The sequence below is a fragment of the Monopterus albus genome, unplaced genomic scaffold, assembly GCF_001952655.1.
Source record: "Monopterus albus unplaced genomic scaffold, M_albus_1.0 scaffold96.1, whole genome shotgun sequence".
NCBI classification, from domain to species: domain Eukaryota; kingdom Metazoa; phylum Chordata; class Actinopteri; order Synbranchiformes; family Synbranchidae; genus Monopterus; species Monopterus albus.
Window position 1 is genome coordinate 115,110 of NW_018127976.1, and position 27,269 is coordinate 142,378.

A 27,269-nucleotide genomic window follows, 5' to 3' on the forward strand; every position below is an offset into this window, starting at 1 on the left:
GCATGCGGTACATTTCTGCTCTTATAATTAACATGTCTCTAATTAATTTCTTAATGCTGTCTTGTTCATTCTTTTCCAGTTGACAATTTTCTGTTATTATAACTGAATAATTAAAGTATTAGTCACAAATTAAACTTGCATGTATTTTACTGAAGTAAGCCAAAGGGGACTTAGAGTTTACATTAATTTATTGGCATTTTACTGCTTCGCTGTGTGCAATACAACATAAAATTTACAGACTAGCAGCATCCTAATCTATTATGTTACAGCAGCCACCGTTTTAGGTATTACCCTAATTTACAGTGACACAACTTCCTGAATAACGTAAATGATCTTGTTATAAGACAGCTACATGGTGACCCTCCTTTAGGCTAGTGGTTAAGGCGCAGCGCTCTCACCGCTGCGGCCCGGGTTCGAAATAGGGTTGTGTCAGGCAGGGCATCCGGCGTAAAACACGTGCCAAATGTCAACATGCAAGTCGTCAGTGTGACGATTCGCTGTGGCGACCCCTAAAAAAACGGGAAAAGCTGAAAGTGACTTTCACATGGTGACCCTCCTTTAAATAATTACTGGTTTATATGATACTTCTTAAATGTTCATTTAATAAAAATGCTACATTGTGCTATCTGGATTATTTTGGGTTTGTCATATGCATACGACGGTGTGTAGCCTAAATAACAGTGACATTTTTAATTGACCGAGTTTTAGACATACTGTAGCTTAAGATGTACTAGCCGTGTACTGCTTCCACAAAGTTGCCAGTTTTGCTTGCTGTTGCTAGGGGAAGTGACGTAAGGAATGACTGACAGCTTTTACAGTGGATGAAAAAAAATCAGACAGTGGAGCGAAGATGCAGAGGAATAGGGATTAAGTTTTTTTTTTTTTTTTGTAAAATCCGTATCCATCCTTGTAGTTTGGGCAGTAATGACTCCCAAAATACAGAGATCATAAATTACGCGTTTTACGATACCGGATGATATTGATATTACAGCTTTTCGTTCCTCAGAAAAATAATAAAGGGATGGTGAAATCTGGATTGTTACTGAAAGAACTGAGATTCTTGGGGGAAGGAGGGGTGTCAGTATAGGGGGTTGTAAACCCGTTCAGGAAGGTGGAATATTTGACTAGGTCCGTAAAACGTTAAAAGGTTAAAAGGTATATAGGATAACGTAGTGCAACGTTAGTGTCCAAGGTACAAACGAAGCAACACACGTAACGCTAGCTAATAGCGAAATGGAGCTGAGAGTAGGGAACCGCTATAGACTGGGCAGGAAAATTGGAAGTGGATCTTTCGGGGACATATATTTAGGTGAGTAAAATTTATCTTCATTATGCTTCACACGTTTTTCAGCGTTAACCAGCTGCTGTCCAGGGTGTACCTTCCTACCTTTAATAGCAACATTTTAAAACATGTTAAGTCTGAGTTACAATAGGTTCTTGTCGTGTTTGTATTAACGTCAACCGCTAGGACGTTTCCTTAAATTAACTACTGTAAGCTGCTGAAATAAAGCAGGGTTGTGTGAGTTGAAATACTTGTACCAATTAGTGGAATGGCAGGTTTTATAGAAAAGGTAGGAAAGAGAGCTAGCTTGTTTAACTGCCATTATATTGCATAAAAGCAGTGTAAACCCGAAAATACTACTTGCTTAGATTGTTTGTTTTTAAACATACAGCAGACAGATTACACTGTAGAACTTGACTAGGCAGAACAAAGCTGAATATTGTTCACACTTGGACCAAATACCTTGTATTTAGTTAGACTACTATAGTGCCATACACTTGTCATGCCAATGATGTCGCTTTGGTTAGTCAGTTTGTATAGGCTGTGTGTGTACGAGACTGAAGAGTTTTGGATATCCAAAACAGACATGGGCAAGATAGAAGATGGACTGATAGTGATGATGTCATTCTGACGTGGCTTTTTGTTGCATAGCTACACAGTCGCCTACTTACAGTGGTGATGACAAACTACTGGTATGTCAGACAGTGGTATTGATAGCTGATGGGCAGCCCTTATGGTACAATTTAAATGTTTTGTTAAACTTCAGCCTAAGCTAAAAATCCATTTTAGAAACTCATAATACAAGACAGTTTACAGTTATAAATCCCACAGTTAAGAGCTGTTAAGTTTATAAGCTCACATAATTGAAACTAGAGAAATGCATTTCCTGTCGAAAATGTGTGTGGTTGCTAATAGAAGCTGAAAGATCATCCTGAAAATGCCTAAAATCAATTGCTGAAACAGCTGAAAGATGAGAAGAAATGGCTGAAGTTCTTTGTTGAATAATCTGAAGGATGAGATGCAATAAAGTAGGAATGGCCTTGAAGAACTGAACATTTTGATACCTGAATGGCTTTTCTAGCTGAAGGTATGCTGAGTTTATTAAGATGTGAAAATAGTCCAATAGCACTGTTAGAAATTAGCCCAATTCTTTTGTTGGAAGCACAAGAAGTGAAGACAGTAGAGGACTGTTTAAAATCATCAGAAAGTTTACTAAAAGCCTGATCACAGGTAGGTCTTCTAAATCCTGAATTAAGTTTTTACAACACATTTATCTTAGACTGCTCCGCCCTGGACAGGGGTGCAACCTTCAATAGTTCGTGCTCCTATTGGTCATTTGGTGTGAGTAGGTCAACCCCTGCCTGTGCTTGCTTGCTGATAGGTGATCTAGACCAGGTGTGTGTCTGTGTGCGTGTGTGTCTCTCCGGCACCCTGATCTTGATCTCGAGGTGCACTGATCAATGGGTGGCCTGAGTTGCAAATTTTCAAAATAAAGATAAATATTTCAAAGGTATGACGTTTCCAAAAGTTCTGAATAGAAGCATGAATGTCCTTGAGGAACTGAACATTTTGATAGCTGAAATAGCTGAAAATATGCTGAAGTAGAATTTCCCCATTCATTTGAATGGGGCAAGATTTTCAAAATAGAACTAAATATTTTAAAAGTATGAAGTTTAGATAACTTCTGAATAGAAGCATGAATGTCCTTGAAGAGCTGAACATTTTGATAGCTGAAAGTATGCTGAAGTAGAATTTTACCATTCATTTGAATGGGGCAGGATTTTCAAAATAAAGCTAAATATTTCAAAAGTATGAAGTTTACAAGAGTTCTGAATAGAAGTATGAATGTCCTTGAAGAGCTGAACATTTTGATAGCTGAAATTATGCTGAAGTTGAATTTTCCCATTCTTTTGAATGGGGCCAGATTTTCAAAATAAAGCTAAATATTTGAAAAGTATGAAGTTCACAAAAGTTCTGAATAAAAGCATGAATGTCCTTGAAGAGCTGAACATTTTAACAGCTGAAATGGCTGAAATTATGCTGAAGTAAAATTTCCCCATTCATTTGAATTGGGCAAGATTTTCAAAATAAAGCTAAATATTTCAAAAGTATGAAGTTTCCAAAAGTTCTGAATAGAAGCATGAATGTCCCTGAACAGCTGAACATTTTGATAGCTGAAATAGCTGAAAGTATGCTGCATATTTAATAATGGATTAAATTGATATCATAGCCTATGTGTTGAATGCTAAGGCATGATCTGTTTTATAAAGTGTTACATGAACATGGATTATCGATTAAAGGTAACTGTTTGCCAGCGGATTGTTATGTGTGCATTCATAAATTTAAATTGTCAGAGCGTGTCTGAACTGTCATTCAGAAACTTAGGGTTACTTAAAGTAATTTGTGGTTCTTTGATTACTGAGTAAGGTGTGTGATTTTCAGAGTGCTCAGAGAAGGGCTGGATGTTGTTATACCCCAGTCCTTTTATTGGACAGATCTGAGTATTGAAGGAGTCCGTCTTTCTTCATTTTAGTGCTGATTTATTTAAAAGCCGCAAATAAAATTACAAGAGACAACCCGGGTGGCTCCCTCCTTCAGACAAGCTGCTGGAGAAGAGAGAGCCCCCGGAAACACAGAGCCTAATACATTTATAAGCTTTTGGGCTAACCCCTTACACAGACAGATTTAAAAACATCACGAGTTGGAGACAGTCTGGCATCTCCTTCTCTTATCTAGAGCTCCAGCTGCATGGAGCTGCTGGCCATAACAAAATGAAGAATTCCTTGTGTGGGTGTGGGTGTGTGTTTACGTGGTGCGTAACTAAAACATTCATTCAGACATAATTCTAACAAGATTTAATACAAGAAAACAATTGGTGTCAAGGTACACTTTTCAGAATCAACATTGTCTTCTAACCTTGAAGCAAAGCAGACTGGAGCAAACTTTGAATCTTACAAAATTGCATTACTAATACATTTGATTCAACACATTAATGTCTAATAATTATCTGACTGATTTATTAATTTCTAACATCAGTTTTTCCTTTTCTGTACCCAACTTTTATGCTTATGAGGTACTGGGTTCATCCGTCTTGATAAAGCCACAGACAAAATTGCAGAAATGTCTTAGGCCTGCTTGATTTTTAATAACTGTATACAATTAAATGCTATATTAATTGTAGTCACGCGAAATTAAAGCCATAGGAAATATCTTTAAAAATTCAAATTAAAATAATTTTCAAATATAAATTAAAATTATATATCTATCCTTATGGCTCACTGAGGCCCTAGGCTGCAGCCTACATAACCTATGTGTCTAAAATGCTTGTGCCAGCTGATCACTCACAGCTAAACAGTCTATTTACATTGCTGCATGATTTAGTTATACGTTATATTTGGTTGGAGTGATGGCAATGCCTCGTTTATTTACACTAACTACTAAGGTAGATTGCCTCCTAATATTTATTTATTTATTTTTTCAATCAAAATCAGAAAGTAAAGCTCATGACTATGAAAACTGTCTTTAATGTCACTGCACTTATGGTAATAGCAATTTTATAGTAGACACACTGCTATTAGGTTGGTATCAGCAATTACTCAGATGTAAGAATTTGTACTCAGTCTGAAAAAAGTGGTATCAGTGCATTCCTATTAACAATTTACAGGCACATAAAAAATAACCTGTTGAAACATATTGTCAACATTGTTGGTGTGTCTGACAATAAACTAAATATATTGTATGATATTCTGTATTGACAGTTATAATCTAGCCACAGGGGTTGCAAGCCAGTGACTTCTGTGCCGGTCCCAAGCCCGGATAAATAGAGAGGGTTTGCGTCAGTAAGGGCATCCGGCGTAAAAAAATGCCAAATTTAAACATGCGAATCATCAGTGTGAATTCCATACCGGATCAGTCGAGGCCCGGGTTAACAACGACCGCCACCAGTGCGGTTGACCTACAGGGTGCTGGCGGAAATTGGACTGCTGTTGGTCGAAGAAGGAGTTACAGAGATGGAAAGGTGCTAACAAGTGAGGATAGTGTGCAGAGAAGATGGAAGGAGTATTTTGAGGAACTGATGAATGAGGAAAATGAGAGGGAAAGAACGGGGGAAGAGATGAATATTGTAGACCAGGAAGTAGCAAAGATTAGAAAGAATGAGGTGAGGAAGGCTCTGAGGAGAATGAAGAGTGGAAAGGCTGTTGGTCCAGATGACATACCTGTAAAGGTGTGGAAGTGTCTAGGAGAGACAGCAGTGGAGTTTCTATCTAGTTTGTTCAACAGGATTTTAGAGAGTGAGAAGATGCCTGAGGAATGGAGGAGAAGTGTACTAGTGCCGATCTTTAAGAACAAGGGTGATGTGCAGAGTTGTAGCAACTACAGAGGTATAAAGTTGATGAGCCACACAATGAAGCTATGGGAAAGAGCAGGGGAAGCTAGGCTAAGAAAGGAAGTGGATATCTGTGAGCAGCAGTATGGCTTCATGCCCAGAAAGAGCACTACTGATGGAATGTTTGGAGGAACACCTGGAAAGGTGGAGGTCTGCTCTGGAAAGAAGAGGAATGAAAGTCAGTCGTGGTAAGATAGAATTCATGTGTATGAACTAGAGGGAGGGAAGTGGAACAGTGAAGTTACAGGGTGCTGAGGTCAAGAAGATGCAGGAGTTTAAGTATTTGGGGTCAACAGTCCAGTGTGATGGTGAGTGTGGGAAAGAGGTAAAGATGTGAGTGCAGGCGAGTTGGAGTGGGTGGAGAAAGGTGTCAGGAGTGTTGTGTGACAGCAAGAATCAAAGGAAAGGTGTACAAGACAGTAGTGAGACCAGCCATATTGTATGGGTTAGAAACTGTAGCAGTGAGGAAAAGACAAGAGGCAGAGATGGAGGTAGCAGAGATGAGGATGTTGAGGTTCTGTTTAGGAGTGACCAGGATGGACAGGATTAGGAATGAGCACATCAGAGGGACAGCTCAGGTCGGCTGTTTAGGGGACAAGGTCAGAGAGGCCAGATTGAGATGGTTTGGACATGTGCAGAGGAGGGATAGTGGTTATATTGGTAGAAGGATGTTGGAGATGGAGCTGCCAGGCAAGAGGTCAAGAGGAAGGCCAAAGAGGAGATATATGGATGTGCTAAAAGAGGACATGAAGTTAACTGGTGTGAGAGTAGAGGATGCCGAGGATAGAGTTGGGTGGAAACAGATGATTCGCTGTGGCGACCCCCTAACGGAAACAGCCGACAGAAGAGGAAGAAAGAAGAGTCTGTATTGACAGTTATAAAAGAAAAGATCTGTATTGGGTCTAGTTTTGAGCGGTCTGTAAGGTTACTCAAGATAATCCACAATTCTTGTTAGCAGTTTTCATTGGAAACAATTATTGGAGTAGTGGATAAAATTGAAGCCTGCTGTATAGCTGGGTGCCACAAGGTTGTTAACTAGAATTTTTGTGTAATTTAGGTGAACAGAACCTTTAAACATGTCTTCCCATTCATTTACACTTTTCCAGGCACAGATATTTCAGTGGGGGAGGAAGTGGCCATTAAATTGGAATGTGTAAAGACCAAACACCCCCAGCTCCACATCGAAAGCAAGATCTACAAGATGATGCAAGGAGGAGGTGACGTATTGATGCAGAACCTTGAACCTTCATTTCTTATTGGACTTTGTTCTCATTTTTCTCATTGCTCATCATTTCCCCCTCTTTTTCACTCTCTCAGTAAGGTTTATTTTCTCCTATTCTCATACATACAGTGCGTTACAGGGTTAATTTTAAGATTCTTTTATTTGTTTATAAATCCTTAAATGGGCTGGCACCATCTTATCTTGTGGAACTTTTGCGTCCATATAATCCGTCGCGGTGCCTCAGATCAGCAGATCAGCTTCTTCTGGAGGCACCGAGGGCCAGGCGGAAAACTAGGGGGGATAGAGCCTTTGCTGTGGTAGGTCCAAAACTGTGGAATGCCTTGCCGCTTTATATTAGGCAGGCCCCCTCCCTGTCTACTTTTAAGTCTTATTTGAAGACCCACTTGTATTCATTGGCGTTTGGCCAGGAATGAGACTCTGTCTGTAGTGTTAGTGTCTATATTATTGTTTATAGCTTCTTATGTGTTGTTTTTATATTTGAATGATATGTTAAGTGCTTTGGTCAGCTGTGCTGTGGTAAAGCGCTATATAAATAAAGTTGAGTTGAGTTGAGTACATAGTTACATGATTGTTTTTTCTTATCCTTGCCTTATTTGCTTTTTTACTATCATCCTCTATCCATTCAGCTTTAAGCCCACTGCTTTCAGCCTCTTCCATGTAAATATATTTGGCTTAGTGATCCATGTGAGTCATCATACAAAGCTGAGGGAGCGAGACTAACTACAACATTGAATCAGTGGATTTACTGAGTTCTGAATCCATAATACTGGTTGTTTCAGTATCTGAGGGTTAAACAGAAGGTTTAACGTGGACCTTTTTTTCTCCTGTCTGAAATGTGGCCCCTTTTCTACATATTCCCTTTATTTAATTGTATTTACTCCCATGTTTCTACAGTGGGCATTCCAACAATAAAATGGTGTGGCGCAGAAGGTGACTACAACGTGATGGTGATGGAGCTGTTGGGGCCCAGCCTGGAGGATCTCTTCAACTTTTGCTCCCGCAAATTCAGCCTGAAGACAGTTTTGCTGCTTGCTGATCAAATGGTGATAGTGCCAACTTAATTCACACAGACACATTCTTTACTGTCTCATCAATGCCATATTCCCTCCCTACAGACTGTGACACACTTTCTACCACAGAGCCAGTGTAGTTGAAAATGAGAACAGAAGGGGCTTCAATGTTTATATGGCACACTAAGACATATAGATAGGTGACAAATTAGAGGAAAAACTTAAATGAGTGGAGAAGTAGACTTCTCATAAAAATTAAGGGAACACTTGATCATCACACTATAACACCACATCAGTTAAACTTCAGGGATATCGATCTGTCCATTTAGAAAGCACAAGTGATCGTGAATCAGTTTCAGTTGCAAATTAAACGGGTGCAATGGAGAGGCAAAAGCAAGACGACCCCAAAAAAGGGAGTGGTTCTGCATGTTGTGGACACAGACAAATGCCCCCTCCTTATCCTTCCTGACTGATTCTTCTCAGGTTTTGTGTTTTGCTAGTGTCCTTGTCACTACTGGTAGCATGAGCCAGTACCTGCAGCCCAGTCAGGTTGCACAGGTAGTCCAGTTACTCCAAGTTGGCACATCCATAAGTGCAGTCGCAAGGTTTGCTGCGTCTCTCAGCACAGTCTCAAGAGCATGGAGGAGATACCAGGAGATCGGCCGTTACACCAGGAGAGTTGGACAGGGCCGTAGAAGGGCAACAAACCAGCAGCAGGACCGGTATCTGGTCCTTTGTGCAAGGAGGAGCACTGCGTGAGCCCTGCAGCTGAACCTCCAGCAGCTAGTGGTATGCAGGTTTCTGACCAAACTGTCAGGGTGGCATTCACCAGAGAGCGCCAAAAGTGGCAGGACTACCACTGATGCCTTGTTCTCTTTGCAGATGAGAGCAGGTTCACACTGAGCGCATGTGAAAGAGACTGGAGATGCTGCTTGTAAAATCATCGACCATGACCGGTTTGGTGGTAGGTCAGTGATGGTCTGGGGAGGCATGTCCTTGAAGGACACACAGATCTCTATTGCCATTTGTCAGATGTTACACTGGTGCAGTGGGCCCTGGGTTCCTCCTGGTGCAGGACAGCACCTGGCCTCATGTGACCAGTGTGTGTAGCCATTCTGGATTCTGCCTCCGTCATCCTCATGTTCACTCTCATGTTCCCCTGACCTAAATCCAATTGAGCACCTTTGGGACACTATGTATTGGTGCATCCGACACCACCAAGTGCCACTACAGACTGTCCAGGAGCTCACTGATACCCTGATCCAGGTAGGCACCAAAACCTGGTGCCAGTATGATTGAAATATTTGCCCTCTGGTGCTGTGAAACAAACAATAACCTTACAGGCAACAGAAGCATCATTGCACATTAAGTGCCAATACTATCATTATGCTTATGCTACGTTCCATTTACCTTGGAGCGCAGAAGTTGGAGCTGGGAATAAATGGGAATGTTTTTTAATGGCATCAACCTTCGTTTTATCCAGGGTATAAATTTCATGGCGGCCATGGCCGTCGTTGCCCTGGCATCTGGCTGTACTCTCTATATCTGTTGGAGTTACATGGCCACAGTGGCTGGTGTGGGCTAATCAGATCTGTCAGGTTTGGAGAGCGATCTCTGTAAATGATTGTTCCTGGTCAGTCACTCACATAGGTGTGTTTATGGATGTATTAAGGAGAATGGTGCTTAGTAAAGCTGTTCATCTGGGAGCGCTCCTCATAAAACCTCTGTGGTTCATGAAAGTTGGCAGAATATGGTGTGGAATTTAATGTTACTCGCTCTTTAACACTGCTTGGTAACGTCAGTATGTTTATTAACTGTTTGTTGGTGAACTTCTGTGCCTTACACTCGCTACATCTGTGCGCTATTTTTGGCTCAGTGTGCATCAGTTGAGCTAGCAGTGTGTCAGTGAAGCTTTAAATATGGGTCCCAGAGAGAACCAAGAAACAGAGGAGGCAGAGATACGGCAGAAGAGGTTGGAGGAGAGAGAGAAATTATTAAAATGCTGTGGCAGAATGCTTAGAAAGTTAAGCTTTAATAAGTAAGGATAATCATAAGATGATTTATGTGTGTGTTTAGTTTGAAATAATCATTAGTGAATGTGTAAGAATAAAATGTGAAATGATTTTATTGAAAGAATGGAGAGGAGTGATTTTACATCTAAAAGAGTGAAAAATGCAGAATCACAGAAAAGAGGAAGTAGACACACATCCATGAAAAGAGGAAGTGCAGTTGTGTGTGAGAATGAAAGGCAGAGAGAGAAAGACACACAGCTTATTAAAGTAAAAATGATGGTTTCAAGCCTAAAAGTAAAGATTTGACTGATAATTAATGATTGATCAATGATAATCAATGTTTAGTCAAGTGAAGTATTCAAAATATAAAGATCTATGTTTTGATTTTAAGGCATTGATAGTTTTGTGTAAAATCAGTGTGTAATTCTTATTGTTCTGTTAAAAGCAATGATGGAATTTTGCTATTTCAATCAGATAAGAGTTTCTTGTATTTTTATTTGGTATTAAGATGAATTTAGTTTTCTAAGAAAGAGGGAAGTAGAGTCCAAAGCTGGATCACAGTGGGGTGGAGGCCGGTTACAGGCAGTAGACTTGAGCTGTGACAGTAAAAAGTATGCAATGTGTCTGAAGAATATGGCTTTGCACGCCAAATAAGGTATTAACTGCAAACTGCCACATCTGGTTGAATGAGAGGACAAAGACTACTGACCAGAATCCTTTAAAAGCCCAAGCAAATAGAGGAACGAAGAGTTCTCCCACGGCTGCGGCCAGAGGCTCTGTGCGGTTGACTGTCTAACTTCCAGGAGACCGAGGACTGCGGAGAGGCTGTCCGGGAAGAGCACCCCGCTGGGGGTGCTTCCCCGCAGGCCTGGCCTGTGAGGGTGAGATGGATGTCAACATGGGAGAGAGGGCCCCTTTCTGTGGGTGCTCCCAAACAGGCACCCGGTCTGTGAGGGGTGAAATGTATGTCAACGTAGGACAATGGAGCTGTGGCAGAGCCTCACAGTTCAGTAAGGAAAACTGAATTCCTGTTTAAAAGATGATTGATGAAGAAATGAAGAATTTTAACAGAATGCCACAAGCCACCCGGCCTGGTGGGGAAAGATGGCTTTAGACATTTTCATGTCTTTATGATTCTCAGAAGAAAGAAGATTTGACCAAGAAGAACATTGTCTATCTGAAAATTTCCTAGAATTTTCTCAGAAAACTGAACCAGAGGAGAATGAGATTTTTTTGATAAGTTTAAATTTTTCAAATTATTAAGTTTTTCCTTGTGAAACCTTTAATCCTGGCCAAAAGGAAAAAAGAGGAACAAATGATTGCCCAACTTGCCACCACCACACCTAGAGCCAGCTGAGGACTGGTGACATGAGCAGACCCTTTGACTTTTATTCAGATCAAGAGCTTAGCTCAACCATAATAATTTTAATCAGTATAATATTTTAGAGTGATGTTTAGAGATAGCATTTGTTGATTGTTTAGGTTGCAAGCCATTCAAGACAATTATTGATGATTTTAAGTTATATATTTTATTGCTTGCTGCTTTGCTGTAGCTCTTTTAAGCTTCTATATAAAATTCGTGAAAAGGTTTAATACTCTCTGTGGTTATTGAGTCAAGTTTGATGTTATTGACATTCATATGATTTTAGTGGCTTTACACTTTGAAGTGATAATGGTTAAGGCTACACGTATAAGCACACAGTTCTCAGTGTTTGATTACCCAATTCCTAGTGAGTGTTTGATTACCCAATTCCTAGTGAGTGTCTGAGGTTGCATAACAGTTCACAGAGTTGACAGAAGGCCAAGATTGAGCTGCTAGAATGATTTTAGACAGTTACATCAGAAAAGGGTTTATCTAAAATATCCAACTGTTTACTTATTACATATTATACACTATTCTTTAAGTGTCCCATCCTTAATAACATCTTAGGTCAACTAAATACTGTGCAAAACAGATATGGTGTCCAGTGTCAAAGCTTTCATTCAGTTTTACACTTCCTCAAAGAGCCAGAGTATACTGGTTTATACAGATTTCTCAGTACACTAACATCTGAGGGTTTAAGGAGGTAGCTGCCACAATATCTGCAGGTTGTTGTTTTTATTTGGGAGGTTTTGGGGTCTTATCCTGAATTAACATGAAAGAGGGAGGTCTGCAGGGCACTCTGTTCACAGGTTGATGGTAGTTAATTACTGAGTGAATATCTCCATCATAAAACCTCAAGGAGTGTTTGGAGCTTTAACATGTTTCAAATATGCCACCTTAGTGTGAGAGGTTAAGTTTTATTCCTATTTCCAGGGAATAGCATATCATGGCCTTTATACAGAGTCACTGAAAGGGTCAGTTAACCAAAACGTGTGATATCGTACAATACTATTATATCACAGCAACAGCTACGGAGAAGGTAGGCCGTAAGGTTGATGGTAGTTAATTACTGAGTGAATATCTCCATCATAAAACCTCAAGCAATGTTTGGAGCTTTAATATGTTTCAAATATGCCACCTTAGTGTGAGAGGTTAAGCTTTATTCCTATGTCCAGGGGTTAGCATATCATGGCCTTCATACAAGTGCTACGGTAAGGTGAATCTTTACTGGATAAGCAGATTGAAGGATGTAATATTTGGCTCTGTCAATGAACTGTAAAATGTTACATGTAGTGTTGAAATGTACTGTTTTCTCTGCTATTTGAAATATTACATATTCTAAACAAGCACTAATATTGTCAATATTGATAAGTGAAGACCTCAAGAGGCAGTCATTATGCATTTATTTTTAGTTTTCACGGTGGTAGAAGTGATGCTGGTCATTCCTTCATCATGATGCCAAACGAATATAATTATTGCACCCGTTAGAGATATCAGACACCCTTTCCTCTGTTTTCTCCTTAGTACATCCATGATTCTTCAGAGCTGTGATCTTGTGCAACATCAGCAGAGAGAAACCAGAGCTTAGTTTGCTTTAGAGTCTAAATGCACAGATCACACCATTTACTATCCAAATTAAAATAAAGGTACACAGTTACTATACTGTCTCTGCATATTTCCCATTCTACAACATCACCACTTTACTCTAGTTTGTAAAGTAACTTTACTGCTCAAGCTGTATACATAAGATATGTACACATAAATATACTATTTAAAAAAATAAAGGGAACACAACATAAGACATCCTAGATCTGAATGAATGAAATATTCTTATTAAATACCTTGTTCATTACATAGTTGAATGTCTTATTTGTGTGCCTTGTGTTCCCTTTATTTTTTTGAGCAGTGTATATCATGTCATTTGTCTCGGCCTTAACGTCCAGTCGAGTGGCCTTTGTGCCCTCTGAAAATGTATGAAATGGAAGACCTTGCCCTACAGATTATGAAATTTATGGCCTGCTTTATTTTTTTTTTTGAGGAGTCCATGGCATGCTTTTCCATGTTTTCTTACCCATCTACAATGTTACAATGATGAATTATGTTAAACGTGACTGAAAGCTCAAAGAACAAGATGTATGTATGTTATTGTACATCAGTGGAGAAGCAGCTTAGTTTATACAAGTCTCACACTCTCTGGTGAGACTTATTTTCCAACTTTGTAAAATCTTGTACAGTAGTTTATGAATTTCCTTGAATGTTCTTAATCTCCAGCCAGTTGATTAGATATTGATTGTAATGGACCAGACATTTCAAAAAGTGATTCAGCTAAAATAGTTTAAACACTTTGTTTTAAGTTGCATGATGCAGTTTCATTTCTAATTGAATGTGAACCAGAGCACTTTATTTTATATATATATGTATATAATGTGTGTGTATGTGTGTGTGTGTTTCCATGTGCCGCATTTGTTCATTTTCATAACATTCCTTAACAATGTGAGCTTGCCTGATATCAACGGTGCCATTGTAAAAGTGGAATTTTTCGACTGCATGCAGTTTTGTGGATATATTTTACCTCCTGCTGCTGCACTGTGACCAGAGGATGTGGGAAAAAATACAGGGCTTGAGGTTACTGTGTGTATGACCATGTCTGCAGGTTTTCTCTGACTGGGTTTAATGCAGTTTGAATGGGACCGATGTAGGTCTACAGCCAAACCGCCTATGAAGCGGTATGGGGCCCACCAAAGGAGAGCTGCACAAGAATTCCTATATGCCTAGACTGTCTGTTTATGCATACATGGCAAATAAAAATCTTGACTTGACTTGACCAGAGGATCATCTGAGCACCTCTGGATTAATTTTGATGGTGATCTGGACCACAGCCAGTTTTGAATGAATCAGTTTGAGGTCAGTGTGTGTGTAGCTTGTAATGTGTTCCAGGCTGGGGAAAAGAAGTAATGATCACCGATGTTGTTGTCGGTACAATGCTACCTGTTGGAATGAATTTCATTACTTTGGGAATGTGGTCGCCTCTAACACGAGGGATTTGTGGGGGGAAATGCGGTGATCACTGGTTGGATTTACTGACCATGGAGCTACTTGAAAGGGAGTGATTCAGTGGGACATAACGATAAGTATAAAAATACCTCACTTGTTGCATGCCTGTTAATGTGTTTTTTTCTGTCGAAAGATTTGTAAGGCTGGAGAAGTTACTTATGCATTATGCCAGTTAATGCATATGTGGTTTCTTAATTATCTGCTTTATTACCATTGTTTACCTATCTATGGAGGAGAAATTCAAATTGGCCTAAATAATGTTGCGATTTGTTGTGCTGTCCACTTTCATATTATGACTCATGTAAGGTAGGACTTGAGGTATTGTCATTGTCGAAAATGCAGTTTATTTGTCAAAGTTTTTCTGTTTTTGCATTGTTTTAACTTTCTGACCAGCAACAGGACTTGTCTGTGTTCACAAACTGCTCTTGTTTTCAGGAGGAGGCTCTCTTTGTGATATTAGACTATTTGAAGTTATGATGGGTGCAAAGCTAATCTAGAGGTACCTAACATTAAACATTAAATGGCTGGAAACAAGCATGCCATGGCCACTTTAAAGTATTGGTTATGGTATCATTTAGACACCTGCAACATTTTAAAAGTATTGTTTTAGCAGTCATCAGAAGAAAACCCAAACGATACCCAACCCTAGATCCAGGTCTGGGAGGAGATCCTCCAGGACACCATCCGCCAACTCATCAGGAACATACCCAGACATTGTCAGAAGCACATACCGGCACATGGGAGCCATACACACTCCTGAGTCCCATTATGAATTACTGTGATGAAATTCACTCAACTTGTATGAGCATGTAAGTGGAGGAAAATGGATGGATGGATGGATGGATGGATGTATGAGCATGTGATTTCACCTTTTTCACTCCAATTTTTAGTATGATTTTGAATCCATCTCTCCATGTGTTGATGATTTCGGTTTCGATTGACCGTTATGTCATTTTGAGAGATGGATTCAAAATCACACTAAAAATCGCGCAGTGGTTAGCGCCGTTGCCTCACAGCGAGAAGGTTTTGGGTTCGGGCCCCACCTGGGACCTTTCTGTGTGGAGTTTGCATGTTCTCCCCGTGCTTGCGTGGGTTCTCTCTGGGTACTCCGGCTTCCTCCCACAGTCCAAAGACATGCAGCTTAGGTTGATTGGTGTCTCTAAATTGCCCATAGGTGTGTGTGTGTGGGTGTTCGTCTATGTGTTAGCCCTGCAATGGATTGGCGACCTGTCCAGGGTGTACCCCGCCTTCGCCCGATTGCCGGCCGGGATTGGCTCCCCCCCCCATGACCCCGTTCAGGGACTAAGCGGTAGAAAATGAATGAATGAATGAATAATTTTTTTCATCAAGATCCATTGTGTGATTAAGTGTTCCTTAAGTTTTTTTGAGTGGTTTATAATGAATGCAGATGCTGGCATAGTTTTGGTCCACTTGTCCCCTTAGAGGGAAGTATCACTACAAATTAATACAAAATAATTGTAGAGTGATCATCCTGTAATGAAACATTTTTCTCCTGATGGGTCACGGAATGGTTTGATGCAAATCCTATGCTTATGGCTGTCATAGTCACCAGATCTTAACCCAGTTAGGCTGTGGCTTAGGAGGTAGAGCAGGTTTCCTAACCAGAGGATTAGCAGTTCAATTCCCGGCTTGTCCAGTCAACATGTTGAAGTGTCCTTGAGCAAGACACTGAACCCTCAGTTGCTCCCGGTGATAACACTGGTGTGTGAATGTGTGAGCGTTTGTGAGTATGAATGGGTGAATGGCCAAGTAGTGTGAAAGCACTTTGAGTGTGCTGTAAAGCATAGAAAAGTGCTATACAAGTATAAGACTGTTTAACATGGTGTGTAGTGACTGAATGTCTTTTACTTTGTTCTCCATTACAGATCAGTCGCATTGAGTACATTCATTCCAAGAACTTCATCCACAGAGATGTGAAGCCTGACAACTTCTTAATGGGACTGGGCAAAAAGGGCAACCTGGTCTACATTATTGACTTTGGGCTGGCTAAAAAATATCGGGATGCCCGCACACACCAGCATATCCCCTACCGCGAGAACAAGAACCTTACTGGCACTGCACGCTACGCCTCAATCAACACGCATCTCGGGATTGGTACAAAAATACACTGGACAGGCCTTTGACATGAACACATCACTGTCTTTCTTAGACGGTGAATGCTTTGTTGTTGTATTCTTTCCAGATGGCAGCTAATACCATTTTTCTTCTCCTCCCTTTGGTCTCCTCCTGGTCTGTTGTGTCTCCCTGAACAGAGCAGTCAAGGCGTGATGACCTGGAGTCCTTGGGCTATGTTCTCATGTATTTTAATCTCGGTTCACTGCCTTGGCAAGGCCTTAAGGCTGCTACCAAGAGGCAGAAGTATGAACGAATCAGTGAGAAGAAAATGTCCACCCCCATTGAGGTGCTTTGCAAGGGATATCCCTGTGAGTCTCAACTTCTTTAGGCTTTTCTTTGCTTAAAGTTATTCTAAACTGATTTCATTCCATATTGACCAATGTTAATCATGTCAGGCATTCCCACCAATTGAGAAATGTTTTCTCTTTCTGGGTCACAGCTGAATTTGCAACCTACCTGAATTTTTGTCGTTCCCTGCGCTTTGATGACAAGCCGGATTACTCGTACCTACGGCAGCTCTTCAGGAATCTGTTTCACAGACAGGGCTTCTCTTATGACTATGTATTTGACTGGAACATGCTTAAGTTTGTGAGTACTAATCATCTTGTATGAACTGTATGGTGTTGACACATCAGCTAGGGTTGCAGTAGTATCCTGATTTTACAGTGTACCATGGTATGAAAATTGATGGTTATCATACCATGCACATTTGCTTATTACCGGTATTGAAGAAAAAAACACAACGCTTGTGTGCCTTTTCTTCCCCACATGCAGACACATAGCAGAGAAGGAGGCTGATAGCTAACCACCAACAAAGAACTTAAAATCAGCAGAGCAGGAGTACTTTGTATATCACAAAAACAATCTCTCTGTACAGGTCAAGTATGTGTCCTGTTTATAACTTCAATCCCAAACAATAAAACGTGTGAGCATTTAAATGTCAAACATAAAATATACTATCGAAATAATTTTCCACATTGTCTGTCTGTTCTCTGATCTCTGACTTAAGGACTCACACTGATCTTGATCTGACCCCAGAAACACATGCACTGCCTTTCCCGGCTCACAAAAGTGTGTGTTTGTTTGTGTGAGTGATGGTACAGAAAAGATCAGTCTGACTGTGCTGTCACATACCAACAGTGAATTAGCAACTATTTTGATAATTGTTTAGAACAACATGATGGCATTTCTAACTATTGTTTTCCAACCCAGTCAATCAATTAATGGAGCAGCATAAATAATCAGCAGGTTAATCCCTAATGAAAATAATCAGTAATTGCACTTGGATACAAACTAGTTCAGCAGAACTCCGCCTCAACTGACCACAGCAGTAAAGTCATGCTAGTACATAAATTCATGAGTGATGGGCTGTTAATGTAGTGCCTAATATATAATGGTATTAACTGTATACGATATACAGTATAGTATAACATCTGTTTGTATTGAGTAGCCGACTAATACTTCAAGTACATTTGCATAATAATACATAATTTTACTTAACATTTTCAATGCAGGACCTTTACTTGTAACAGAGTTAGGCTAGTTTTACAGTGTGATAGTAGTACTTTTATTTAAGTAAAGCATGTGAATATTTCCTCTACTACTGGTGCTAGCATGCAAACTAACATGCTTTAGTTATATAACAGGTTATAATTGTATGCTATTTATTTATCAATCATGTTTATAATTCTGCTTCTTCTTTAGAATCAATCTAGTGCTGCAGTCCAGCTCAATCAACTGGCACAGTTATTTGCAATAAAATAATCTTTTGTTTTCATCCCTTTAAGGGTTGTTGTAGCTGATAATACTAGTAATTGTGTATTACCATGAAACCATGATGTTTTCTGAGACAGTTATATGGTGAAAATCTCATACAGTTGTAACCCTAACATCAGCTACAGTAGTCATTGGATTTGGATTGATATGCAAATAATAGCATGCTGAACATTTAGGATGGTGAACATGGTAAACATTACACCTGCTTAATATCAGCATGCTAATGTTAGAATTTAGCTCCAAGCAACGGTGTGCCAAATTCAGCTTGACAAGGTCCTGTTGTGGCTGTATACTCTGTTCTACCAGTGCTGTTTGTGTTGATTGTTTGCAATGGTACACAGGGAGCCAACCGTGCAGCAGAGGAAGCAGAGAGAGAGCGCCGTGACCGAGAGGACAGGCTGAGGCATACCAGGAACCCAGGTGCCAGAGGAATACCTGCTGCATCAGGACGACCCAGAGGAGCCCAGGAGGGAGCCCTGCCTACCCCATTAACACCGACTTCACACACAGGTCAGTTGATTGCAGCCTGCCTCAGCACCTCTGGATTCATTGGGCCTCATTCACAGTCCATATGCATAAGTCTTTTCTTAAACTGTGCATATGAACAATATAAGCACCAATCTGGGATTTATCAATATTTTTGTATCTATATTTGGTTGACATGGTTTCAGAATGCAATTAGTAGTTAAAAATTTATTTACCTGATTATTAACAAGCCTCTCCAATATTTTAGCCAGACGGGATAGTTTAGATACAGTGCAAAAGTTACTGAGTTCATTTGAGGTGTTGTGTCGCAAGTGGACAGCACAACAAACCATGACAGCATTAATTAATTTGAATTTCTCCTTCATAGATAGGTAAACATATGTACCAATGAAAAGAGATGTGTAACACTCTAAACAAAGCAGGTAATTGAGAAACCCCATATTTTAGCTTGCATAACGCAGACATAGTAACTTTTCCAGCCTTACAACAATTCTTTCCAGCGTTATAGAAACCAGGCATTAACAGACATGCAGCATGTGTTGTCTTAAACTACCCGTTAAGTCCCACCGGGTAGTGGAAACATCAGTCCCTTTCAAGTAGCTCCAAGGTCAGTAAATCCAACCGGTGGTCGCTGCGTCTTCCCCCACATGACCACATACAGTCTCAAAGTAGTGAAATTAATTCCAACAGGTAGCATAGCACCGATAATAACATCATGGGTTGTTAATCCACTCGTTAACTGGCAACACATCACATGTGGCAGTGTAGTGGCAATTGTATGGAAGCACCCTTTTTAACTGTTTATTAGCCGATGCTTTGTAGTCTAGTACTCTTTGTAGTTTATTACCTGTGGCTTTCATGTCATTGCATACAGTCAATTGTGTGGTTGTGAGCTCAGACTGTTTATTGTGTCAGCATATTGTAAGGATTTCTCACCTTTGTGTGACTGTTGAACTAGATACCTAGTATCCTGTATTCACTGTTTGACTTGTTGACCATCTGTCTGAGCATTGTTCCTATAATTGTATGCGTGTGTATAAGAGGAGAGACAGCACTCAGTTCAGAGAACTTTCTCTCCTACAGACTGTATTAGACACTCTGTTAGAGATAGCAGACACACTGGCCTCAAGCAGTCAAAACAAACAGGTACTGTGCTCTGGGGAAATCCAGCATTGATGAGCTGATCATTCACCACTGCAGGGGGCTACACTGGCCGGCTGCTTGTAGGTTAGACCCGGTCAGGTAAAAGAGCGAGTCCCTGTACAGGAACATTCCTGGGCATGCAGTAACCCTCAGGCTCTGTATTTTCCTCTGGTCACAGTGCAGCAGCAGGAGGGAAAATATATCCACAAAACCAGGCGCAGTTGAAAAATTTCGCTTTTAAAATGGCTCCAGTGGATGTCAGGCAAGCTCACATGAGCACAAAACTGCCGGGAGATTATGACCATTCAAGGAAGACTTTGTTAGACATTGTTAGACAAAACGTTTTGTGAGCAAGACTGCATAGAAATACTAGAACATATGTACATCTAATTTTTTGAGCCTTAGGTCACGTCTAAGATGATAATTCACCATTGTAACATTGTAGATGAGGCAAAAAACAAGGAAAAGCATGCCATGAGCTCTTTAATTTGCAGCCTATTAAGCATGCAGGTTCTGATTTCACTGCAAACAAGCATTAAGATGGCACATGGAGCCTTGCCTTCAGGAGAGAGTTCATCATCATCATGTTTGAAGAGGATGACAATTGACTTATCAGCTGTTCTCAACAAGTTCTGCTCGAGCCATGGAATGCCCTGGAACAGCTTCTTAATCATCAGACACACCTCTCACCTGATACCCCCTCAGGTTCAGGCCGTGTCCAGTCCTGCTTCTCTTGTGCAACTTTACATGGGACACCTCTAGGCAAATGTACTTTCCTCTGTAGAGAAATGTGGGCATGGTAGTATGCTAATTGAGAAATGAAGGGCCTGCACCTGTCATTTTAGAATGATTGTGATTTGCTATCATACACACAATCCTGACAGTAATTATTTTTTGCGCAATGTAAGAATGTTTCTATGCACCTATTAGTGAATGAGGCCCATAAAACCATCCTTGTACTGTGAGGTTTTTAATGACTGAGAGTTTACGATATGTGCTTCAATGATTGTCAACGGTAAAATTGTGAAAATAAATTGGGGTGGAGGGTGTACAGTCTTTCATGATGTATCAAAAACTGTCACATACCACAGGATTCCTGTTATCAGTTACCATTATGTACTTTAATAAATACAGATATATAAAGTTGTCGTGTAGTTGTTTTAGGACAACACTGAAGTAGTTTGGCTTATTGTTTCTTAACCAAAAGAATGTACTGTATCTAATAATAGGCTGTGGAAAGAATTGTCATTTCACAGACTCAGAAACTTGAGTCAGGCAGTAGGCGGTCCTATTTGTGTGGAATCTGCAAAAAGAAATTTTCATAAATTGTATAATCATATCCGTTTCTTCAAAAGTAGATTATGTGGAAAGTATCTTTAACAGTGCTTTGTTTTTGGTCTCTAATCTCCAGCAAACACTTCCCCCCGACAAGTGTCTGGTATGGAGCGTGAGCGAAAGGTCAGCATGCGACTGCACCGTGGTGCTCCTGTCAACGTGTCATCATCAGACCTAACAGGACGGCAGGATACCTCTCGCATGTCCACCTCGCAGGTGCAAGACACACCTGAGACACATCTGATTTCATCTTAGTGTCTCCTAGCATGGGCAGAAAAAAGAATCTCTGTACTTAACTATAGATAATTCCATATCACCAGGCTAGACTTAAAGTAGAGGCCCTACTCTCAATATGCAGGAGGAAACTGTGGTTTAAGCATTATAATGACCAGTACCAGGTAGAATTACATTTTAAAGTTCATTAAACTTTCCTTAGAACTTGTCTTTATGGAAGTCTGTATCTTGCTACTTCATAAGATCATTAGACATTAGTCTATGATTATGGGAGAGTGATGCTCATGGAGTTTTTGTCTACATGATTTTACAAAAGACTGGTGTGTAGTGCTTCACACAGGTCCCAGATCAGAAAGAAGAGTTTCCATACTCAGCTGTTGCAGCATCATGTTTCTTGTTAGAAAGAAGTGTAGTGGTGCTTTTCAGCCAGTTTTCTCCACTTGTGTGGTTGGTGCAGCATGTGGCTTTTGTCTTGACATATTGGGCCTTCTCTCTCCCTTCCCCCAACCTCAGAATAGCATTCCATACGAGCATCACGCCAAGTAGACATTCGCCATGTCCTTGTGTGACGGCGGCAACACTGGGTGAGTCCTGTCCCTAAAGCAAAAGGGATGCATGCATCCTAACTTCAGTTCTACACTGGGCGCGAGTCTCATGCTCAGTCCTCATTCCACCATTTTTCAGTTTCTGATGTTTTATCTGAGACTTTCTCTAAATACACAAGAGGCACAAGAGGAAAACATACGGTGGACGTCTGATTAGATTAGCAGCATTAACAGGGTCATGTCCCTATAAAGTATTTCTCTGTGGATACTAGCAGATTCACAGTCAGTCCGCAGTGAGCTGGACATCCAGTTTGTCAGTTAGACTTAACTTGAACAGCCACTTACTGATCTCATATTACACAAAACCTCATAGCCTTTAGGTTGTACATCTACTTGGCTGTTGATATCATAGCTGCATTGTACCAGCCTAAGTCTGTCAGAACAATCAGATACTAACTATTGTCTGAGCAGTAGAATGCAGCCCTTTGAGATCTGGAGTGGATAATGCATTACAGTGCATTAGAGCCTAGGAGTGTAACTCCCTTATTACCTGCTCAGGGTTGATGTAATGCCCCTTTGATCAGCTCTGCTCCTGTGGCTTGTTGCTTGCACTGCTGGTTTGATGCTTGAGACCCCATCGATCAGATGCCAGGCCTGCAGCTCTAGTTTCCAAATGGAACTTGCCTACCTACACCTTCTGCCTTGCTTGGTGCAGTCCAGTGTTATTTCACCTTTAGATTTTTGCCTCCCTGATCTTTCACACTAAACACTTACATGATAGGAAGTTAGTTTTCAAATTTCTTACATGTTTTCAGAAGTTCAGGAAGGAAGGGCTTTTTGGAGGGGAGAAAAGTTGGTTTAATAAAGTCTAAAATCAGTCAAACCAGTTCGTGTTCCCTTTCTCTTTAGAACAAAACTTTCATTGTGTTTGCACAGACAGTGTTTCCTTGCTGTGTTGCTGAGGGATATGTAGGTTTGTTGCCATGACAAAACACTGGTAAGGAGCTTACCCATGACTACCAGGACAAACATACCCAGCTGATTTGTCAAACTCAGGGTTTTCCACTACATGAACTTAACAACCTGTAAATTGGCGTGCAGCCACTGTCATTGGTTCTTTTGTTTCCACTTCCTGAACTTGAATTTCAGTACTGCACAGGAGGGGATACTAAATCATGGGCTAGGTATTGTTAGGGGTGAATGCAGCTACTGTTTTGCAACATAGAAGACACCACAATTAATAATGCAAGATAACCAAGATACAACAAGGAAGTGTCTCACTATATAGAGGTACAGTATAACCAAGGGTGACTATCAAGTGTGGGTTCTCACAGAGCAGTCACGCTAATTGGTTAAGCGTCAGTGTCTTCACACCTCAACTATTGGCATTACAAGCACAGTGGGTAAACACACACACCCTGGTTTAGAGGTATTTTACTTGTTGGTTTATGGATAAAACGGGGACTTCAGTGAGTGTTCTGCTGGGAAAAGGGGTGATGATGTCCCAGTTCTACGAGTCTGTGTTCTGCTTGTTGAACAACTGTTTGGTAAACTGCTCATACAGTCTCCATTACCGGCTGATTGTTACACTGTGGAGTGATCCTTTACATCCTCTGCTCCAGGTCCCAGGTTGCTAAGATTCTGTAGTGGAAAAAGCAAATGTGTTTTTCACAGAATGAGGACTCGTGTATTGCTGCCACCATGAGAAAAAAGTATTTCTTTTCTCATTATAATGAGAAAAGAAATTATAATTATAAAGATTTTCTCATTATAATGAAAATCTTTTAGCATTTGTATGAGAAACTTTCACATTAAAACAAGATAGGTTTTTTCACATTATTACAACACTTTTTCTCATTATGAAATAATGTATTTTCCCAGTAGAATGACATGCTCATTTTCTTAAAATAGTGATATAACGTGATAACATCAATTACATATAGTTTCAAATTTATGGCCATCTAATATGATAGCACATTCTAGAGTGGATTATTTTTACAGTTATTCTCAAGGACCAGTGTTGATCTGAGTTCGGTCTGCAGATAACCACATGCCCCTTTCAGGAGCATTGTGGTAGCAGCACCCCTCCAGCAGACTCTGTCTTATCAACACCCATACCAACATTCCACACAATGACCAGCACTGTGCTAAGGAGCTCCAGCCGGTCCCTGAGAATCACTGATCTTAAACCATAAACTGATCATAAACCCACGCACAATATTTACATATAGGTGAACAAAATAGAACATGGATGCGGCTCATGAGCCACGATACCCCGCATGTCCCAGTCATGTTACAAGCATTACTGACAGGTGAAGTCTGTCTGTGTGCTGCTGTCAATCACTGCAAGCTGTGCAGGGCTCACATTAGGGAGTAGAAATGATATGATCCACTCCGGTGTGTGTTATTGTAGGCCATTAGATGGTACTTCACGTCATAAATTTGAAATATATTTCACTGAAGTTATCACACTATATAAGAAGATGGTGTCTCATAATGAGAAAACACACTATCTTGTTGAATCGATATGAGCGTTGTCCCCTCACTAGCTAACTCACTACATCATGTACCTGCAGCTGCTTCACAGCTCTGCTACTACTTATACTCCTCTACTCATTTCTGTAATTTCAGACATTGTTGAGAATTTCTGAATATCTGATACTGTAGCCTGATGCCTGTTCCCTTCAGCACAGTGCATGTTTTCTATAAATTTTCATAAATGCACTCCTTCACTGTCCAGTTAGGACATCACTAAAAAGAGTGGAAGTGGAAAATTACTGTCCAAAGTCATAAAAATTTTAAGATAGTGTTATAAGCTAGTTCCCTAGCAGCTGTTTGCTCAGTTTAGAAATTGTGATGATATAGCCTTTGGGGTGAACATGAATATTGTACGTTTACACTTGTACATGGATTTATTCAGAAGCTGTGACAATACAGGGAGGCAGGAATGGAAAGTGTAACACATCCGGTGCTGTAGAACAGGTGTAGGGTTGCTGTTTGTTTTGACCCCCCGCTTCCTGTCCTGTGTGTCCTCCAGATGGCATCCGGTGTACCGTCTGCTGGTCTCCATCTTCTGGCTCCTCGATGAGCCCCTCAGTGCAACCTGGTGGACCAAGCCCTGTTCACTCAGAAACAGTCTAACATAATACCACCACTACCACCACAACCATTAATAATTGCTACTACTACTACAGCTACCAATGGGAGCAACTCCTGACTGGGTACAAACTGCTATGGCTGACTGCTCAGTACTGTCACCTCCTTCAGTCTTGTACACCCTCCTCCTGTTTCTCACTCACTGTTTTCCCAATTCTGTATGCTGGGCTGACCTCTGAAAACATTAAGGCACGTAAGACCTCAAGACTGTTCTGTTCACTCTTTCAGGAGGCATTTGCACAACCCTTCCACACTGCCCCCACTACCACCAGATTCTGAATGGGCAGCAGTTTGTCCAGGGAAAATATAGGGTAACCCAGTTATCTTTTCTAGGACACTGACTGATGATCCAACAGTACACATGCCACTAGCTCCTTCCTTCACGAGAACACGTCATCATTGATGACTCTACATTTCCACTGTCAGTGTCTGTTAGTTCATACCTGATCAGTAAAACAGCTTTTCCCTCTTTTTTGCAGCAAGGTGTGTATATGTATGGATAGTGTTTGGGGTGTTATGCTTTTCACTGGTATTTGCATTTTATTTTCTCCTCCCCACCACCCACTACTTCTTTTTTCAGTCATCACAGCTGCTGATGATTCACTTCAGCAACTCTACAGCCATTTGTATTAAAAGAAGCTGCTTCTTACATGTTTTAGAGGTGAGCCTTCAGAATAAGGTGTGGAGGTTTGAGTGCTAATTGAACCCATGAACATACCAAAAATGCTTTGGTAACTTGGGGACAGGTTGTTAGATGTTCTGTCTGTTTATACTCAGGCTCTGTACTGGTGTACTGTCCAGTAAGCCCTGTTCCCATCCAAGTGTTCTCTACAAAAGAAGTGCACTATGTAGGGGGCTACAGTGTCACCTGACACATTTTACCAGATGTCCATTCACTGTGTACAGATGAACATTCTCATGTTTTATTTGTATTATTTTTGAAGCTGTGAAAGTCTTGTAATAATGATGTGTCAATGTATTCTCATGTTTAGTTTTCACTGACCTGTAGGGTTGAGTCTGAGCGTGACTTCTAAGCTTGGTCCAAGAACCTAGCTGCTGCAAGTTTAGGCTGCCAAAGTGTCATAGTCTACCATCAGTCTACCCCCTTCAGAGCCATGGATTCTAACATAAAGGAGTGATGTGGGCAGAGATGCTGCACTGAATGTGAATATGATGTGCTTTAAACGGCTGCTGCTCTTGGCAGGAGAGGTTAAGCGATCCAGTGTTGCAAACTCCAACATTGCCATGGGCACTGAAAATGCATTCTTCTTGGAGTCCTTAAATAATTACTGAAATGATTCTTTGTTGACAGTATGCAGAGGAAAGCTGGCCATAATCCTTTCACAGGCTTCTTGACCAGTAATATTTTGGGATTTTTATATTCCAATTTGGTGACACCCCTGGCTGTGATGAGCAACTCCACTACTATGTCTGTCAGAAGGAAATCACCTGTTACACCTTATTCTTGCTGCTGCCCATTTTCTAGTTTTTGATTTTGAGTCTTGACCTCTTTGGTCAACCACTCAACACATATTGAACCAGATCAGCAGGAGTTCCTTTCTGACATTTATATTTGTTTGTGTACTTAAACTGTAAATAAATGAATTACTTATACCTTGTAGTGTTGGGACTTCTTACTAGCTGTGAATTCATCAAAGACCCACAGTAGAGGCAAAGACCATCATCTGCACATATTAAGTTACACAACAGCAGGGAAATCTGATCTTGCCTTCTCCACATTAGACTGTGGAACCAGGAGTGCACAGGCAATAGTATGATTAAGCTAAATGCCTGAGCAGGGAGTGGGAACTTTGAGCATGGAAGCCTGTTGATGAAAGGAATAATGTCATCTGCTCATTTTTCTCCACAGAAAATATATTTATTTGGGGAAAAACTGGCATCAAAAATAACAAAAAAAACAATGCTAGTGCAGCATTTCATCACCCAAACAGGTTGTGCTTGCTCAGATACACAGGTGTAACAGCACACAGATCACAGCATCTGATGTCATACTAAATGCAACATGGACCAGTAGGCACCTTTAAGCAGACCTTTACAGAGCGGCAATCAACGTTAAGCAGACCTTTATAGAGTGGTTAAGTCAACA

The 27,269-nt window shown here is 40.6% G+C and overlaps 1 protein-coding gene across 4 annotated transcripts; it reads left to right on the top strand.

The window, feature by feature from the left end:
* Positions 1–498: 498 nt before the first annotated feature.
* Positions 499–27,269, top strand: csnk1db (casein kinase 1, delta b). Of its 4 annotated transcripts, none has more exons than XM_020608882.1 (10): positions 500–1,309; positions 6,776–6,886; positions 7,807–7,955; positions 16,238–16,466; positions 16,625–16,795; positions 16,927–17,075; positions 18,605–18,773; positions 21,304–21,443; positions 21,975–22,045; positions 25,044–27,269. In XM_020608882.1, exons 1-9 carry the CDS (start codon positions 1,234–1,236, stop codon positions 22,005–22,007), a joined length of 1,227 nt encoding a protein of 408 aa, XP_020464538.1. In that variant the 5' UTR covers positions 500–1,233; the 3' UTR covers positions 22,008–22,045; positions 25,044–27,269. The 4 variants fall into 4 exon arrangements, with proteins under 4 accessions (XP_020464539.1, XP_020464538.1, XP_020464537.1 ...); XM_020608881.1 differs by having other exon boundaries at positions 21,980–22,045; XM_020608879.1 differs by lacking the exon at positions 21,975–22,045 and having other exon boundaries at positions 501–1,309.

Excerpts from the sequence above, each read along its gene's own strand:
- csnk1db (XM_020608881.1), top strand. The coding sequence starts at position 1,234 with ATGGAGCTGAGAGTAGGGAACCGCTATAGACTGGGCAGGAAAATTGGA. Across the intron at positions 1,310-6,775 it reads TTTCGGGGACATATATTTAG|GCACAGATATTTCAGTGGGG; the intron begins GTGAGTAAAATT and ends ACACTTTTCCAG. Across the intron at positions 6,887-7,806 it reads CAAGATGATGCAAGGAGGAG|TGGGCATTCCAACAATAAAA; the intron begins GTGACGTATTGA and ends ATGTTTCTACAG.